We start from the raw sequence: 17043 nt of genomic DNA, 5'->3' as shown, positions 1-17043 counted from the left end.
AAACCTTTCCTCCTTTATAAATTACCCAGTCTCGGGTAGGTCTTTATTAGTAGCATGAGAAGGGACTAATACAGTGGCTATATTTTAATTATTTTGTAGAGACAGGGGATCTCACTATGTTGCCCAGGCTGATCTTGAACTCTTGGCCTTAAAGGATCCTCCAATTTTGGCTTCCGAAAGTACCGGGATTATAGGCATGAGCCACTGTGCCTGCCCAGTCCTTGCTTATTTTTAACATTTTGCCTCTTATTTATTTATTATTTATTAATTTATTTTTTTGAGATGGAGTCTTGCTCTGTTGCCCAGGCTGGAGGGCAGTGGCGCAATCTTGGCTCACTGCAAGCTCCGCCGCCCGGGTTCATGCCATTCTCCTGCCTCAGCCTCCTGAGTAGCTGGGACTACAGGTGCCCGCCACCATGTCCAGCTAATTTTTTGTATTTTTAGTAGAGACAGAGTTTCACTGTGTTAGCCAGGATGGTCTTGATCTCTTGACCTTGTGATCCGTCCGCCTTGGGCTCCCAAAGTGTTGGGATTACAGGCGTGAGCCACCATGCCTGGCTTTATTTATTATTTTTAATTGAGAAGAGTCTTGCTCTATTGCTCAGGCTGGTCTCGAACTCCCGAGCTCAAGTGATCCTCCTGTCTCAGCCTCCCACAAGTGTTGGGATCACAGGCATGAGCCACCACGTCCGGCCAGATTTTTTTTTTTTTTTTAACCTGTGGTCTTGAATGCTGGGTGCTCACACCTGGGTGTGCAAAACAAGTCATTGGGATGAGGCAAGAAACATAAAAAAAAAACCCTATTCATATTCATAATTTTAAAATGGAATAATTTAAGCTTTATTACTAACATACAGATAATAGTATCTGTATGTATTTATAAATAAATATACACATATTGGGAATACATGCCCAAATACCATTTATTCTTAGGTTCATAATCAAATAAGGAAGGCTGCCATTGCTTTCACCTGCTAAGTGGGTCTCCAAGCCCCTCTTGGGGACCATGACTAGAGAGGGGCATAGTGGGTAAGACAATTGTGGGCTCCAGAGCCTGACCACCTGGGTTCAAGCCCCCGATCTGCCCCTTCCTAAGCTGCCTGACCTTGAGCAAGTGACTTCACGATTCTGGCCTCAGCTTTTTCATCTGTATAATGAAAATAATAGCAGCTGTCACTTCAGAGGGCTGAGGTGAGGGACGCATTAGTTGATCCAGGTGAAACACTGAGAATGGTGCCTGGTACCCAGTAGGTGCTCAGTGAGTGTGAGCTATGGTTATTGTCTACCCTGCCGTGCAAGTCGGGAATTAGGTGCAGACAACTGAAATAATGAGGTAATAATCATGAGTGGAGCTGAGATTCAGAAGTCGGTTCTTTTTCTTTTTTAAAAATAGAGACGGGGTCTTGGCATGTTGCCGAGGCTGGTCTCAGACTCCTGGGCTCAAGCGATCCTCCCACCTCGGCCTCCCAAAGTGCTGGGATTACAGGCGTGAGCCCCCGCGCCCGGCCCAGCACCCGGTTCTCGACCACAGCCGCACCTCGGAGCTCTGAGCATTTCCTCCTCTGCAAGACTGAAATACTTCTATTCAGTCTTGAATAGAATAGTTAAGAGTAGCATGCAGGTCACAGGGCTCTCCCAGGAGGGAAGGAGGTCGCAGTCCAAAAGAAGGGGAGGTGGTCACTGCTGTCCGCCTCCCACAGGGGCTTGGAGAGAAGTCCAAAGGCTCAAGAGAGTAGATGGCTATGGAACAGAGGCCCTGGGCGTACTGTCACCCGGGCAGCCACAGTGGGCCACCAGGAGCGGGACCGGCGCGCCCTCTAGTGGCGGAAGCAACCCCTGCAGCCAAGGGTCCCGCATCCTGGAAGCAACTGAGGCACAGAGAGACTGCGACGCCCCCCCAGGCCCACCTGGCTCCGAAGCGATAGAGCCAGGATTTGAATCTCGCCAGTCTGGCTCCAGAGCCTGCACTGTTTCCAAAACTCTGCCCCTGCCCTAGAGCGCAGGGCTCTCGGAATCTTGGGCAGGACACTTTTTTCGGGTCTGGGGCTGTGCTGGGCCCTGCGGGACGGCGTGACATCCCCGTCTCCCTCCATGACTGAGATGACCCAGGATGTCCCCACGCATATCCACGGCTCCCAGTGGGCATGACCATTTGATAAATCTGGAGGTCGCTTCCCATCCTCGTCCTGGTGCTCTCCTCCTGCCAATGCCAGCCTTCTCTCATGCTCTCCTTAGAATTTCTTTCTTGGTCAGTTTCCCCCTTCCCCTCTCCGCGACATCCCTCCACCCCTCACCGCTCACACAGAGCTTCTCCACATCCAGACAGACCCCCGAAAAACAAAGGCGAGGTTATCAGGGCTTCAGCCGCTTCCCGTCAGACTCAGCAGTGCCGGGTTGGGGTACTGGGGGTTCTCGATGACCCCGGGCCCGAACTTGAGCTCCAGGAAGCGGCGGTAGTTGTTAGGCGCCTGCGCCACGAAGCCGGCAAAGGGCAGGGGCACCAGCGGCTGCAGGAAGTGCTCGGGGAACTCCACATCCTGCCGGTGGTCCAGCCATGTGTCCTTGGTCATGACGCCATTGCGGGGGTAGAAGGGCCACAGGTCCACGTGCAAGTGGTTGCTTTCGCTGTACTGCACGCGGAAAAAGTCGCCCTCGACCGCCTTCTCCCATACGAAGCCGCGCTCATCCACCACCGAGCCGGCCTCTGCCCCCCGCAGCTGCTCGCAGTTGCCCACGTCCTCCAAGTAGATGCCCAGGTCCACGTCGTAGTCCCATGGGATGATGTCCCCGTGGCGGGCGGCCCCCAGCAGTGAGCCGCCCTCGAGCCAGTAGCGCACGCCCGCAGCCTCCAGCACGCCCACCACATAGCGGGCGGTCTCGCGCAGCGCACGCAGGCAGCAGGGGGGCGTCCAGCGCTCCTCGTAGAGGTAGGCGGGCGTGTCGCCCACCACGGTTCCGAAGCAGCGCGTGGTCTCCTTGTTGCAGCCGAACCACTCCAGCCGCCCGCCTTCCCAGCTCACTAGGCGGATGCCCAGCGCGCGGAGCAGCGCCGCCCGCCGAGTGCGTCCCTCGCGCTCAGCCTTCCAGCGCGCGTGGGCCGTGGCCAGCGGGGGCTGGCGCGCCGCGGCGAAGGTCAAGTCCAGCAGCTGTACCGCCCAGCCGCGAAGGGCGGTCTGCAGAAAGAGGCTGGTGCCCACCGGCCGGGCCAGGGGCGCCGAGAGGTTGAAGAGGTCGCGGGCGCGCAGGAGCACCACAGCATCTCCGTCCAGGGCGTCGCAGCGGGGCGCGGCGGGGGCTGCGCCATAGCGGGCGGTCCACTCTCGCAGGCTGACGTTCAGGGCCAGGCACCTGGCAGGGTTGGCCGTGGCAACCGGGGCGGCCACCAGACGTGCGCTTCCTCCGCGGAGCGCCTCCACCATGCGCTCCAGCAGGCCAGGTGCCTCAGCCCGCGCCCCATCAGGTACTAGGGCCACAAACTCGGTGGCCACGTAGGTCTCCGGGCGCGAGGCTGCGGCTGGCCGGTCCAGGGCGGGCTGGAGCAGCGCCAGACGAACGTTGGGGATGCGGGGCAGGGCCAGGGGCGGGTAGGGGAGCGTGTCGGCTGCCACCACCACGGGCTGGGCTGGGTCTTGCTGCAGGAAGGAGTCTACCAGCTCGGGCACCGCGTTGTCAAATGCCTCGAACTCCCGCACCAAGACGGTGACACGGGGGCCGGCAGCAGAGGCACGACGGGGCCCCCGGGCCCGGGAATTCCTAGGCTGGTGCTGCAGCCACGAGACATAGAAGAGGACCAGAAGGTTGAGGGTGATGGCGGCCGCCAGGGCAGCCTGGCAGCGGGTGAGCCGCATGGGGCCGAAGTCTGGGGCTAGCTGGGCCTCCAGGGCATCCTGGGGGAGGGGGACGAAAGGGAAGGCAGCAGCTGATTGTCAGAACCACCCCCTTCTGCCACCCTCAGCCTTGCTCCTTTCTACAGCTCTTTCTCAATTCCCTTTCTTTTCCCTATTTGGTTTCAGCTTTGACTTCCCCTCCTCCAGGAAGCACTCCCTGACCTCCCAGTCTGGGCCATGCACCAACTCTGGGTGTCCTCAGAATTTTTTTTTTTTTTTTTTAAACAGAGTGAGTCAAACTAATAGAAACATAAAGTAGAATGACGGGTGTCAGGGGTTGCGGGCAGGGGGGAATGGGGAGTTGTTTGATAAGTACAGAGTTTCAGTTTGGGAAGATGAAAAGGTCCCAGAGGTTTGTTGGCACAACAGTATGAATGCACTTAACACTACTGAACTGTGTGCTGAAAAATGGTTAAGATGGTACATTTAATGTTATATATACTTAATCAGAATTAAAAAAAATTTTAAGTGGGGTGCTGAAAAATATAAATGAAAAAAAAAGGTTAGGCTGGGCGCGGTGGCTTATGCCTGTAATCCCATCACTTTGAGAGGACAAGGCGGGTGGATTACCTGAGGTCAGGAGTTTGAGACCAGCCTGGCCAACATGGTGAAACCCCATCTCTACTAAAAATACAAAAGTTAGCTGGGTGTGAGGGCGGGTGCCTGTAAGCCCAGCTACTCAGGAGGCTGAGGCAGGAAATCGCTTGAACCTGAGAGATGGAGGTTGCAGTGAGCCGAGATGGCACCATTGCACTCCAGCCTGGGCGACACAGCGAGATTCCGTCTCGAAAAATAAATAAATAAACAAACCAATTTAAAACAAGAAAAACAAAACAAAAGTGGGGTGGGCCAGGTACAGTGACTCACGCCTGTGATCTCAGCAATTTGGGAGGCCAAGGCAAGAGGATCACTTGAACCCGGGAGGTGGAGGTTACAGTGAGCCGAGATGGCACCATTGCACTCCAGCCTGGGCAACAGAGTGAGACTCTGTCTCGAAAAAAATTAAAAATAAATAAATAAATAAATAAATAAATATTAAAAAAAAAAAGAAAAAACAAAAGTGGGGTGGGCCAGGTACAGTGACTCACGCCTGTGATCCCAGCAATTTGGGAGGCCAAGGCAGGAGGATCACTTGAGTCCAGGAGTTCGAGACCAACCTGAGTAACATAAGGAGACTTCATCTCTATAAAAAATAAAAAATTAGCTGGGTGTGGTGCTACTCACCTATGGTCCCAGCCACTCAGGATGCTGAGGTGGGGGGACGGCTTGAGCCAGTGAGCCATGATCGTGCCACTGCACTCAGCCTGGACAAGAGTGAGACCCTGTCTCAAAATACCCAACAACAACAAAAAACTGGGGTAGCTTGCATCAAAAGAGGCTGCCAACCTTAGGACACTCCCCTCCACATTCATTGGCCACACCCTCAAGCACCAGATGGCGCTGTCTCCTTGTCCCCACCGTGACTGAAAATTTGGCTGGCCGGTCTCCAGCACAGTTGGTGTAGCTCTGGGTTCCAAGCAGATGATCAAATAATTTCCCCATGAAGTCTTTTTGTAGGTTTCTGCCCTTCCTAGAGAGAGGGGGCATCCAACTAACCTCCCTATGTCCTAAATCCTCTGTCCCCTCCTCCCCATTTCCACAGCTCCCTCCTCAACCAGGTCCACCCACATTCCCATCCAACCTCCCCCTGGTCTCCCGGCAATTCCTGTCCCCGTGATAGCCAGAGGAGTCTTCCTAAAGCACAAGTCGGACCTCTCCTTCCCCTGCTCTGAACTTGCCATGGCTCCCAGTGCCCAGGGGAGAAAGTGGAAGCTTCTTCTGACATTCCCCTTGTCTGCCCCCCATTCCGCCCTCATCTCTTGCCATGCTTTCCCCAACCTGTATGTTTAAGTCACCCTGAACATTTTCTCAAACTGCTCTTATTTCTTTTCTTTTTTTTTTTTTTTTTTTTGAGATGGAGTCTCCCTCTGTTGCCCAGGCTGGAGTGCAGTGACGGCTATCTCATCTCACTGCAACCTCTGCCTCCTGCGTTCAAGCGATTCTCCTGCCTCAGCCTCCCAAGTAGCTGGGACTACAGGCGCATGACACCACACCTGGCTAATTATATATATATATATATATATATATAATATATATATATATAAAATATATATATATATATTTTCTTTTGATACAAAGTTTCACTCTCATTACCCAGGGTGAAGTGCAATGGCGCCATCTAGGCTCACCGCAACCTCCACCTCCCAGGTTCAAGCGATTCTCCTGCCTCAGCCTCCTGAGTAGCTGGGATTACAGGCATGCGCCACCACACCCGGCTAATTTTGTATTTTTAGTAGAGACGGGGTTTCTCCATGTTGGTCAGGCTGGTCTCGAACTCCTGACCTCAGGTGATCCACCCGCCCTGGCCTCCCAAAGTGCTGGGATTACAGGCGTGAGCCACCGCGCCCAGCCAAAAACAATTTTTTTTTTTTTTTTTTGAGACGGAGTCTCGCTCTGTTGCCAGGCTGGAGTGTGGTGGTGCGACTGGCTCACTGCAACTGCCGCCTCCAGGGTTCAAGCGATTCTCCTGCCTCAGCCTCCTGAGTAGCTGGGACTACAGGCGCGTGCCACCATGCCCGGCTAATTTTTGTATTTTTAGTAGAGATGGGTTTTCACCATGTTGGCCAGGATGGTCTCAATCTCTTGACCTCATGATCTGCCTGCCTTGGCCTCCAGAAATGTTGGGATTACAGGAGTGAGCCACCACACCCAGCCAAAATAATTTTTTTTTTAAACGGACAGCGTCTTGCTCTGCTGCCCAAGCTTGAGTGCAGTGGTGCAATCACGGCTTACTGCAGCCTCGAATTCCTGTGTTCAAGCCATCCTCCTGCCTCAGTCTCCCGAGTAGCTGGGACTACAGGCATGCAATACTGTGCCTGTACAAACCCCTTCGTTGGGGCAAAGTGGATACAATGATGATTTTGAAGGTCTGAATGTTCTACATTTTTCTGAATCGGGAGGATAATAATAACAATTCTAGCAGCTCACCATGTGCCAGGCCCTGTTCTAAGCACTTTAGGCATATTCACTTGTTTAATCCTCGTGTTATGATCACATTTAAAAATGGAAACCAGCCGATGTGGTGGCTCATGCCTGTGATCCCAGCACTTTGGGAGGATGGGGCCGGGGGAGATTGCTTGAGCCTGGGAGTTTGAGACCAGCATGGACTGGTAAGACCCCGTCTCTACAAAAAAATTTAAAAAATTAGCCGGGCATGGTGGTGTGCGCCTGTAGTCCCAGCTACTCTGGTGGCTGAAGTGGTAGGATTACTTGAGTCTAGGAGGCAGAGGTTGCAGTGAGTTGAGATTGTGCCACTGCACTCCAGCCTGGGTGACGGAGCCAGACTTTTTTTTTTTTTTTTTTTTGAGACGGAGTCTCGCTCTGTCACCAGGCTAGAGTGCTGTGGCGCAATCTCGGCTCACTGCAACCTCCAACTCCCTGGTTCAAGGGATTCCCCTGCCTCCGCCTCCCGAGTAGCTGGGATTACAGGCATGCGCCACCATGCCCGGCTAATTTTTGTATTTTTAGTAGAGATGGGGTTTCACTATGTTGGCCAGGATGGTCTCAGTCTCCTGACCTCGTAATCCGCCCACCTCAGCCTCCCAAAGTGCTGGGATTACAGGCGTGAGCCATCGCGCCTGGCCGTGATACCTTATCTCAAAAAAAAAAAAAAAAAAAAAAAAGGAAACAAAGGCACAGAGAGTTAAAGAGTTAAAGTCTCTTATTCAAGGTCACACAATGTGAAGTAGTGGACCCAAGAGTTGATCCAAGAAGCTGGCTACAGAGTCGTACTTTAAACCAATAAACTTTACCTTCTCTCTTGGGTTCTTTCTGAAGCCCCAACTCTCAGCCCATCTTTGGTGAGCCTTCCCCAGCCCTAACCTGACAGGGGCTTTCAAAGCTTGGCTATGGCACATTAATAAATTAATTCAACTCGGTAACTCAACAAACTCAAGTATTCTTTGTGGTGGACCCCACGTTTTGAGGATACAGAATGAACAAGGTACTCATTAGGTCAGCCCTCCAGAAGATAGAAAGAAGACTGACAGGGCCACGTGTGGTGGCTCACACCTGTAATCTCAGTACTTTGGGAGGCCCAGGCGGTCAGATCACCTGAGGTCAGGAGTTAGAGACCAGCGTGGGCAATATGGTGAAACCCCCTCTCTACCAAAAAATACAAAGATTAGCTGGGCATGGTGGTGCGCACCTGTAATCCCAGCTATTGGGGAGGCTGAGGTGTGAGAATCACTTGAACTCAGGAGGCGGAGGTTGCAGTGAGCCGAGATTGCTCCACTTCACTCTAGCCTGGGTGAGACCCTGTCTCAAAACAAACAAACAAACAAAAAAAAAAGACGGACAAAAGCCATGCAACTTACAGACAGGGCAGGAAACCAGAAGGGGGCGCAAGAGTAGAAACAGGGGGCTTGCCTTAGAAATGGTAGTCAGAGGGGACAGTTACTCTGAGAGTTTACTTGTCTCTCCAGTCCCCACAAAACAATGTAAATGAATCCAAATTCTCTTCAGGCCTTGGGTTCACTGGGTCTGAGTTGCGATTTGGCCTGAGCCTCAGTCCCTGCACCTGTGGAATGGGAATGTGACGGTTAGAAAAAAATGAGAGGGCTGGGCGCGGTGGCTCACGCCTGTAATTCTAGCATTCTGGGAGGCTGAGGCGGGCGGATCACGAGGTCAGAAGTTCGAGACCAGCCTGGCCAACAAGGTGAAACCCCATCTCTATTAAAAATACAAAAAATTAGCCGGGCGTGGTGGCAGGTGCCTGTAATCCCAGCTACTCGGGAGGCTGAGGCAGGAGAATTGCTTGAACCAGGGAGGTGGAGGTTGCAGTGAGCCATGACCACGCCACTGCATTTCAGCCCGGGCAACAGAGCGACACTCTGTCTCAAAAAAGAAAGAAAGAAAAAGAAAAAAATGAGAGACATGGGAAAGCCTTAAGGAATGAGGAAGGGCAGTTTCCATGAGAGTGTAGGTGACACTGAGGGACTTCTTACCTCCTAGGTTGCAGGCTGGGGGAGTTCCAGGAGGGCAGTTCCAGCCCAGCTGAGCTGCGCTCCTGAGAGGAGGAGAACCAGAAAATCCCAAATCAGCCATTTCCGTACAATAGAGCACAATTTCATCTTATCCACAAAAGTGGCAAGAGAAAGGTCAGGGAATCCTTTCTCTTGAAGTCCCATAATCTCGGGCACCACCTGGGGTGTCTCAGGAGTGGGGTGGGGTGAATGGGAGGGATGTCAGTTATTATAGCAACCTATAACCATCCCTCTAGCATGAATGTGTCCAGAAAAGGTAGGGCTAGAAGCCAACAGAAGCTGTTACCATGACAACCCCTTCCATAGACACACTCTACCTCTGAGAGACATTCTTAAAACATCCCCTGGCCGGGCGTGATGGCTCACACCTGTAATCCCAGCACTTTGGGAGGCCGAGGCAGGCCTGAGGCAGATCACCTGAGGTCGGGAGTTCAAGACCAGCGTGACCAACATGGAGAAACCCCGTCTTTACTAAAAATAAAAAAAAAATTAGCTGGGCGTGGTGGCGCATGCCTGTAATCCCAGCTACTTGGGAGGGTGAGGCAGGAGAACGGCTTGAACCGGGGAGGCGGAGGTTGTGGTGAGCCGAGATTGGGCCATTGCATCCCAGCCTGGGCAACAAGAGTGACACTCTGTCTCAAAAAAAAAAAAAAAAAATCCCCTCCTTTGTTGGGCTTGGTTCCTAGGGTCACTCGAAGGGGGCTGCTCTATTATCATAGTAACCAGGCCTTGAACTTGCCTGTTTCTCACCTTCCGGAGGACGGTCCAGGCCCTGTAACCATAGCAACTGCCCCTCAGCAGAGCATCTCCTCTAAATAAAAACACCTGGTTGGTTTGGTGCATGGGCCTCCCACGATGGGAAGGGGAAGACGGTTACCATGGTAATGCCAACTAGGTGGCTATGGGGGAGGGGCTGGGGAAGAGGTGCTTCTCTTAGAGGTCAGTGTCCTTGGGGCTGGGGTCCTTTCTACCTGAATGCTAGGTTGGGGGGGAGGTTGCCATAGTAATCAATGAGGATAGGAGCAGAAGGACCACCACGGACACTTAGGTTACCTTAGCAACCTTCTCCTGGTCCAGAGTCCTAAGAGGTTTGGGGCTCCATAACCACAAAGGTGGAAGGAAGGGGAAGGCTGCCCCCCACCACCTCGCCCCCACCGCTGGGGAAGGGTTACCATGACAACCAACCTGGCCGGCAATCAGAGAGGATGGGGCCACTGCTGGTCGCCCTTTCTCTCAGAGTAAAAGTAATTGTCCAGGAGAGTGGTGTTTGGGTGTGGAAGGGGTAAGGCTCTTTCTCTGGGGCGAAGTGGGAGGAGGGGGGCAGAAAGCGGCCCCTTCCTCAGTCTCACTCCAGCGAGGGGGACCGTCGCGCGGGGCCTGGGTCTCCCTCGCCCTCCTCGGGGCGCGATCTCCCACCCGCCGCCCCCCGCGCGGGCACGCTACCCTTCGGTGTAGACCCGGGTGGGCGAGGCTCGCGCTCGCCGCCGGCCCCCCTTCCTACTGTCCCCCGCCGGGCGCGCGCGCGGTGGTTGCGGGGGGGGAGGGGGGGGGTTGGCGCGGCCGCGCAGGCGCGCGAGGCACAGCGGGCGCGCGGGCCGGCCCCGGGGCCTCCATGATGGAGGAGCGAGCGGCCGCAGCGGTCGCCGCCGCCGCCTCCTCCTGCCGTCCGCTCGGCTCAGGCGCGGGCCCTGGCCCCACTGGGGCGGCCCCGGTCTCCGCCCCTGCCCCCGGGCCGGGCCCGGCAGGTAAGGGAGGCGGCGGCGGAGGCAGCCCCGGGCCCACGGCGGGCCCGGAGCCCCTGAGCCTGCCGGGGATCCTGCACTTTATCCAGCACGAGTGGGCGCGCTTCGAAGCCGAGAAAGCCCGCTGGGAGGCCGAGCGCGCCGAGTTACAGGTGAGCGCTGTCCCGGGATCCCCTACCCCCAACCCGGCCCGGCCCGGCCCGGCCTCACCCGCTGCCGCCGCCGCCGCCATCTTGGAGCAATGGCCGCCGGGACGGCCGAGGGGGGGCGGGAGGGGACCGCGACGGTCCCGGAGGGCGAGTGAGGGGCCGTCCGAGGGGTGTCCTGAGGGCACTCCGGGGTGGGACGGGACCGGGACGGCCCGAGGTGGGAGTGGAGGGACTGGGGGTGGGAGGGATCACCGGGACCGGCCGAGAGAAAGGGGACCACAACCAGCTGGGAGTGGGACTGGGACTGGGACTGAGCACGCTGGCCGCGGGGCTCCTGAGAGAGGCGACTCGAGCCCTGGAGGGGAGGCTAAGAGAACTCGGGAAAGGGTGTGGAGAGGAGCTGGAGGGGTCTGGGAGACCTGAGTGGTCTCCTGTGGGAGTAAGCAGAAGCTTGCCGGGCGCCGAGGGACTCCCGACCCCGACCCCGACCATGGCCCTAGCCAGGTGCAGGTTGGAGGTGGGAGCGTCCAAGGGGGGAACTTGGGACCCGCTGGGAAAGAGCGGGTCCAGATGGGGAACCGGGAGGATTTAGGGAGAGGAAGTCGGGAACCTGGGATCGGTGTGTTTCGGGGCGACTGGACGGTGGGCACGGAAGGATGGCTATGTAAGGACCCGAAGAGTGGGAGGAGGGTTTCAAGGGGTCCAGGATGAAGGTGTGTGCCTTCCCCTCTGAGGAGAAACTTTGGGGATCCCGGGCATGTGTGGCTGCACAGTGCAGGGAAGGGTTCTTTGGAGTGGAAGTGTGGACAGAGCAGGGAATGTACCCTAGGAGCCTGGATGGGAGAGCTTAAGAGTGGAAGTTCCACTTTGGGGGTGTGCAGGAGTGGGCGCGATGGCACTGAGATGGCACGTGTGTTGTAGGATGTAGGTAGAGAGCCCTGAACTGGAGTGTGGGGTGTTGGGCATGTCCAGTATGGAGGGTGAGGGTCCTGGGATGGTGCCAATGAGGACGAGTTAGGGGTTACCCTGGGGTGATGCTTTAGGGGGGAGAATTTTGTAGAGCCCGAAGGCAACATGAGGAGGCATCTCGGAACGGGGGTAGGCTGGGGTTGGGGGGAAGGGGATATGTTTGTGGAAGTCTTGGGAAAAGACCCCGTGGTTTGCGGGGTAGCTTGGGACAGGGATGTTGTATGGAAGAGTCCGAGGAGTTGGGCTAGGGTTTGTGACCTCGTGGAGCGTCAGGTCCATTGGCAGTGACTGGAGGACCATGGCGATGTCCGGATTTGAAGGGATCAGGAATGGCCCGCTGGAAGTCTGAAGATTCTTGGACTGGGTTATTATTAGCAGAAATTGTCAGTACTTGTAGCAGCCCACCTTTCCCCTTCCGATTTGCCGTTTGCTATCTAGTAGGAAGCTGGTACCCAAATACATAGCTGATGAGAATTGTGTCGGTAGGGATGGGGTGCGGTGGCTCACGCCTGTAATCCCAACACTTGGGGAGGTTGAGGTGGGAGAATCCCTTGAGCCCAGGAGTTCGAGGCCAGCCTGGCCAACATTGCAAGACCTCTTCTCTACAAAAAAGTACAAAAATTAGCCGGGTGTGGTGACATGCGCCTGTAGTCCCAGCTACTCAGGAGGCTGAGGTGGGAGGATTGCTTAAACCCCGGAGGTTGAGGCTGCGGTGAGCCATGATTGCACCACTGCACTCCAGCCTGGGCGAAAGAGTGAGATCCTGTCTGAAAAAAAAGCATTTTGTTCATAGGATGAGTAAAGACCCTCCAGTAACTCTCCCCCTGCCCTCACTTGTGGTGGCTGAGGCTTGGGGCTGGGGTGGGAGCAGAATCCTTATGTAACTGCTCTCACTTCTGTCCCACTCTCTACTTCCGAAGCTCTTTCCCAGCATACATCTCATCAGATCTTCACAATGCCCTGTGATGTAGGCAGAGGCAGTGTCATTACCTCACTCAGCAATAACGGTACCAGCTGCAATTTAGTGAGCACATACCATGTCTGGGGCGCTGTATCAAGTACTGTAGATACGAGCTGTCATTTAATTCTTGCAGCATTCTGGGAGGATAAAGGATATTCCCCCTGCCTTTAAAAAAAATCAGGAGAGGAAATGGAGGTTTTGAGAGGGTGATTTATCTAGGATCCCAGCAGATGAGCAGAAGGGCTGGTCTGTGGTGGACCTTTTATTTATTTATTTATTTATTTATTTATTTATTTTTATTTTTATTTTTTTGAGACAGAGTCTCACTCTGTCACCCAGGGTGGAGTGCAGTGGCATGATCTTGGCTCATTGCAACCACTGCCTCCCAGGTTCAAGCGATTCTCCTGCCTCTGCCTCGCAAGTAGCTGGGATTACAGGTGTGCACCACCAGCACGCCTGGCTGATTTTTGTATTTTTAGTAGAGATGGGGTTTTGCCACGTTGGTCAGGCTGGTTTCGAACTCCTGGCCTCAAGAGATCCACCTGCCTCGGCCTCCCAAAGTGCTGGGATTACAGGCATAAGCCACCATGCCCGACCGTCGGTAGACTTTTAAGCCCATGTTCTGTACCTCTCTGCTACCCAGTACAGTTGAGAAAATTGGTTCAGGCAAGCATAGTGGCCTCCCCAGGGTCACCCAAGCAGTCCTAGCAGAGCTTGGACTGAATCTTGGCCTCTGGGACTTTGCACCAGTGCACCGCACAGCACCCACCACACCATCTTCTCATCCTGGAGGCTGATGAGAGAAAAGATGTTTATCCCCTCACTTACTGACCCTTCTTGGAGTTTGAGAGGAACTTGTGTCTGGCATGGTACCAGCACTGTCACTTTGTACTTTTGTTTTCTTTTATTCTGTTAAGTTAGTAAAAATTCAGACATCTCAGAGGGGTGTGTGTGTGTGTGAATGTGTGTATACACATATATATGTAAGTGAAAAAGGAAAGTTCCTTCTCTTCGTCCCTTTCCTGCTCTTCTCTCCTGAGAGAGAAGAGTTATTGTGCTTGTGTAATAGATGAACTACTGCTGTCTGTATCATTTTGTGACATAATAATCTGTTTTGGTTTTCCTTTCATATCAGCACAGAGAACTCTTTCTTTTTCTTTTTGATAGCTGCATAGCGTCCCATGGGATGTTTGCACCGTAGCTGATTGAGTTTGACCCTGGTTGGTGGACTTTTAGATTTTTTCTAGTTTTTCCCCCATCAGACATGGCTGCAGTGAGAACCCCTTATTCCTGTGCAAGAATGAAGCAGAACAGATGAGTGGAATAGTAGAATGGATGTGTTTATGAAACAGTGATTGGGCTGGGCGCGGTGGCTCGCGCCTGTAATCCCAGCACTTTGGGAGGCCAAGGCAGGTGGATCACAAGGTCTGGAGTTCAAGACCAGCGTGGCCAATATGGTGAAACCCCACCTCTACTAAAAATACAGAAATTAGTCGGGCGTGGTGGCGGACGCCTGTAGTCCCAGCTACTCGGGAGGCTGAGGCAGGAGAATCGCTTGTACCCGGGAAGCAGAAGTTGCAGTGAGCCGAGATCACACCACTGCACTCCAGCCTTGGTGACAGAGCGAGATGCCATCTCAAAAAAAATAAAAATAAAAAAAGAAACAGTGAATGACTCTGCCACGTTGACCCACCAGTTTACTCTCCCATCAGCGGCACCTCTTTTACACACCTTTACTTGAACACTTAGTGCTAACAGACAGTGTGACTTCCCCTGTGAGATCCCTTAAGAGCTAGGCAGTGTCAGATTTTCCTGATGGACTCTGAATAACTTTTCTCTGAAGAGCTTAATACAGCTGCTTCTAGCAGAAGACCTGCCGTGCGACCCTGCTTGGTACCTGTGTGTTGAATGGCAGAGAAGGCAGCCCCCAGGGAGGTCCTGCCAGTAGTCACCATAAGTTTGGAGCAGGAAGGTGGCGGAGCTGCAGTCTGATAATGAGCAGGCATTTGCTAGGTGGGGGATTCTGAGAAGTAAGTGACGTGGTTTCTGCCCATCCGAAACTTCCAGGCTGGCAGAGGAAGCTTGTTCGTGCAGGGGACCGCAGAGCTGTAGATGTTCATGGACAGTTGATTGTGTGGCTCTGCCCCTGTTCTGTGGCAACTCTGAGAGCGGAAGCTTTTTGAGGATGGGAGGGACCTTTTAACGAGGGATCTGAACTGGAGATTTGTATAGGAGCAGCGACAGGGACCTGCAGTGAGTGCGGTGCCAGCAGAGAATGTGCGGAGCTGCCCCTCCCCACTTCAGCTTCCTGGGGGCTCATTCCTGCCAGCAGCTGCTGAAGCTTGGGAAGGAGGCCCTTAGGAGATGCAGGGCTAGATGGCACGAAATGGGGACTCTTCCCAGCTAGCTGGGACAGGAAGCAGCGAATTCAGAGAGGCATCAGCTCCTGGGAGGACTGAATTGCTGGGACTCCTCCGAAGCCTTTAGATGTCGCCTTGCTGGGAATAGCTGGAGGGGCGGAGAGGCAGTAGCTGCCAGGTATCAGAAGGTTTTGGGGGCGCATGCTCTGCGGCTCTGGCTAGAGGGAGTGGCAGTGGGTGGATATGGTGAGCGGCACTTCCAGATCCCCGACCGACCCTCAGGCCTACCTTGGCCCTCGCAGACCAGACAGCCCGTGGGGGCTGCTGGCGTTTGCAGCGAGGGAGAGACTGGCCACTGACGCTTCCCGTTTTTGGTGGGTTTCCACCTCCCTGAGATGCTCCAACCACGTCTTTCTGGTTCCCTTTCCAGAGGCACTGGGAAAGGGACAGCAAAGCAGAGTGGGCAGCTGAGACCCTCACATCCTCATTAGGAGGAGGGAGACCACAGCTCGATGAGGCAGCAGAGGGATGAAGGGGGAACCCAGCCAGTGACAGGTCTGGTTGGGATGCCCAACTCCACCTCCTGCCCCCACAGATAGACCACTACTGTGTCCACTGCCCCGGCCTAGTCCAAGCCACTACCGTTCTGTCCTGGGATTTCTGGGACTGCCCTTATCTGTGATGGGGGTCTCTGTCCAGCTCTGCCGCTCTCCTGCTCCCTCCCTCTAGTCTCCCTCCAGAACTCCCTCCAGTCAGTTCTCCATGTTTTAGCTGGAGCTGCCTTTATAACATGCAAATCGGTTACCTCTCTGTACTTAAAACCCTTCCATGGCTTCACTGAGCCTTTTACAGGTTCTGAAGCAGCCATCCTGGCCTTTTTTAGAGTTCCTTAAGCCCACCATGCAGCTCTTGTCTCCGTCCTCTGCCAGCAGGGCCCTTCCCTCCCCTGGCTAACTTCTCTTCAGCTTCAGGCCTTAGCTGAATTGTCGCCTCTTGTCCCTCCTCCCATAGCGTCCTTCGCTCCCGCAATGGGGTCCTAGTCACATTGCATGTGAGTTGCTCCTCATGCCTGTCTCCTGCATGGGACTGAGCCCTGTGGGTGCAGGAACCACATGGCTCCTCTGTTATTCCCCAGCACCTTACTGGGGCACCTGATGTGTGTGGGCAGTCACCAAACAGTGGCAGGTATTGACCAAGGTGTAGGTTCCCGGCAGGCTGAACTGCCCCTGGGAGGTTGAGGGATCAATCACCAAACCCCAGGAGGGAAGGGAGGAGAGTGAGGAGGAAAGTCAAGACTTGTCTTCGGTGGTCAGTCTGCCTCTCCTCACACCTTCTCCAGTGATTCAGAGAGTAGATTTGGGGGACTGAGAAGATACACGAAGGACAGAAACTCATGCTTCAGAGATGTTGATGTCATATAAGTAGTTTCCCTGTCTGGCCTTGGATGTTTATATACATATGTGTTGGTAAAAAGTGTTACAAAGGAAAAAAATTTCCCATTCTTGAAGCGGACAGATGAGTTTTCTTTTCTATAAGGTAACTGGTGACATGTATTTCTTTTTTTTTTGAGACGAAGTCTGGCTCTGTCGCCCAGGCTGGAGTGCAGTGGCACGATCTTGGCCCACTGCAATCTCCACTTCCCAGGTTCAAGCGATTCTCCTGCCTCAGCCTCCCGAGTAGCTGGGACTACAGGTGTGTACCACCACGCCTGGCTAAGTTTTTTGTATTTTTAGTAGAGATGGGGTTTCACCATGTTGGCCAGGCTGGTCTTGAACTCCTGACCCCAAGTCATCTGCCCACCTCAGCCTCCCAAAGGGCTGGGATTACAGGCGTGAGCCACTGTGCCTGGCCAATCCACAGACATTTCTAGTTGATCTGGGGTCTCCAAGGG

At 54.2% G+C, this 17043-nt stretch overlaps 2 protein-coding genes across 37 annotated transcripts in view; one reads left to right on the top strand and one right to left on the bottom strand.

The window, feature by feature from the left end:
* Window positions 1–816: 816 nt before the first annotated feature.
* FKRP (fukutin related protein) lies at window positions 817–10972 on the bottom strand. 20 transcript variants are annotated; one of them, XM_054673542.2, is made up of 6 exons: window positions 10924–10963; window positions 9711–9782; window positions 8933–8994; window positions 8355–8505; window positions 8134–8243; window positions 817–3887 (listed from the first exon to the last, which is right to left on the bottom strand). In XM_054673542.2, the coding sequence occupies exon 6, from the start codon at window positions 3846–3848 to the stop codon at window positions 2361–2363; it is 1488 nt and encodes a 495-aa protein (XP_054529517.1). In that variant the 5' UTR covers window positions 3849–3887; window positions 8134–8243; window positions 8355–8505; window positions 8933–8994; window positions 9711–9782; window positions 10924–10963; the 3' UTR covers window positions 817–2360. The 20 variants fall into 20 exon arrangements, with proteins under 20 accessions (XP_054529517.1, XP_063658021.1, XP_009434147.3 ...); XM_063801951.1 differs by having other exon boundaries at window positions 9722–9782; window positions 10924–10960; XM_009435872.5 differs by lacking the exon at window positions 8134–8243 and having other exon boundaries at window positions 10924–10968.
* Window positions 10172–17043, top strand: part of STRN4 (striatin 4) — a 27329-nt gene continuing 20457 nt past the window's right edge. For 9 of the 17 annotated variants that reach the window (XM_063801940.1, XM_016936290.3, XM_063801939.1 and 6 more), the window contains exon 1: window positions 10546–10865. In XM_063801940.1, the coding sequence (XP_063658010.1) occupies window positions 10584–10865 (282 nt within the window). In that variant the 5' untranslated portion in view covers window positions 10546–10583. Of the gene's footprint in view, window positions 10254–10541; window positions 10866–16722; window positions 16845–17043 lie in introns of those variants that run through there. The other 8 variants (XM_054673539.1, XM_054673538.1, XM_063801945.1 and 5 more) reach the window with 7 other exon arrangements.

This window comes from Pan troglodytes, chromosome 20 (assembly GCF_028858775.2).
Source record: "Pan troglodytes isolate AG18354 chromosome 20, NHGRI_mPanTro3-v2.0_pri, whole genome shotgun sequence".
NCBI classification, from domain to species: Eukaryota; Metazoa; Chordata; class Mammalia; order Primates; family Hominidae; genus Pan; species Pan troglodytes.
Note: the sequence above shows the minus strand (reverse complement) of the source record. Positions and strands in the feature narration are given on the sequence as shown.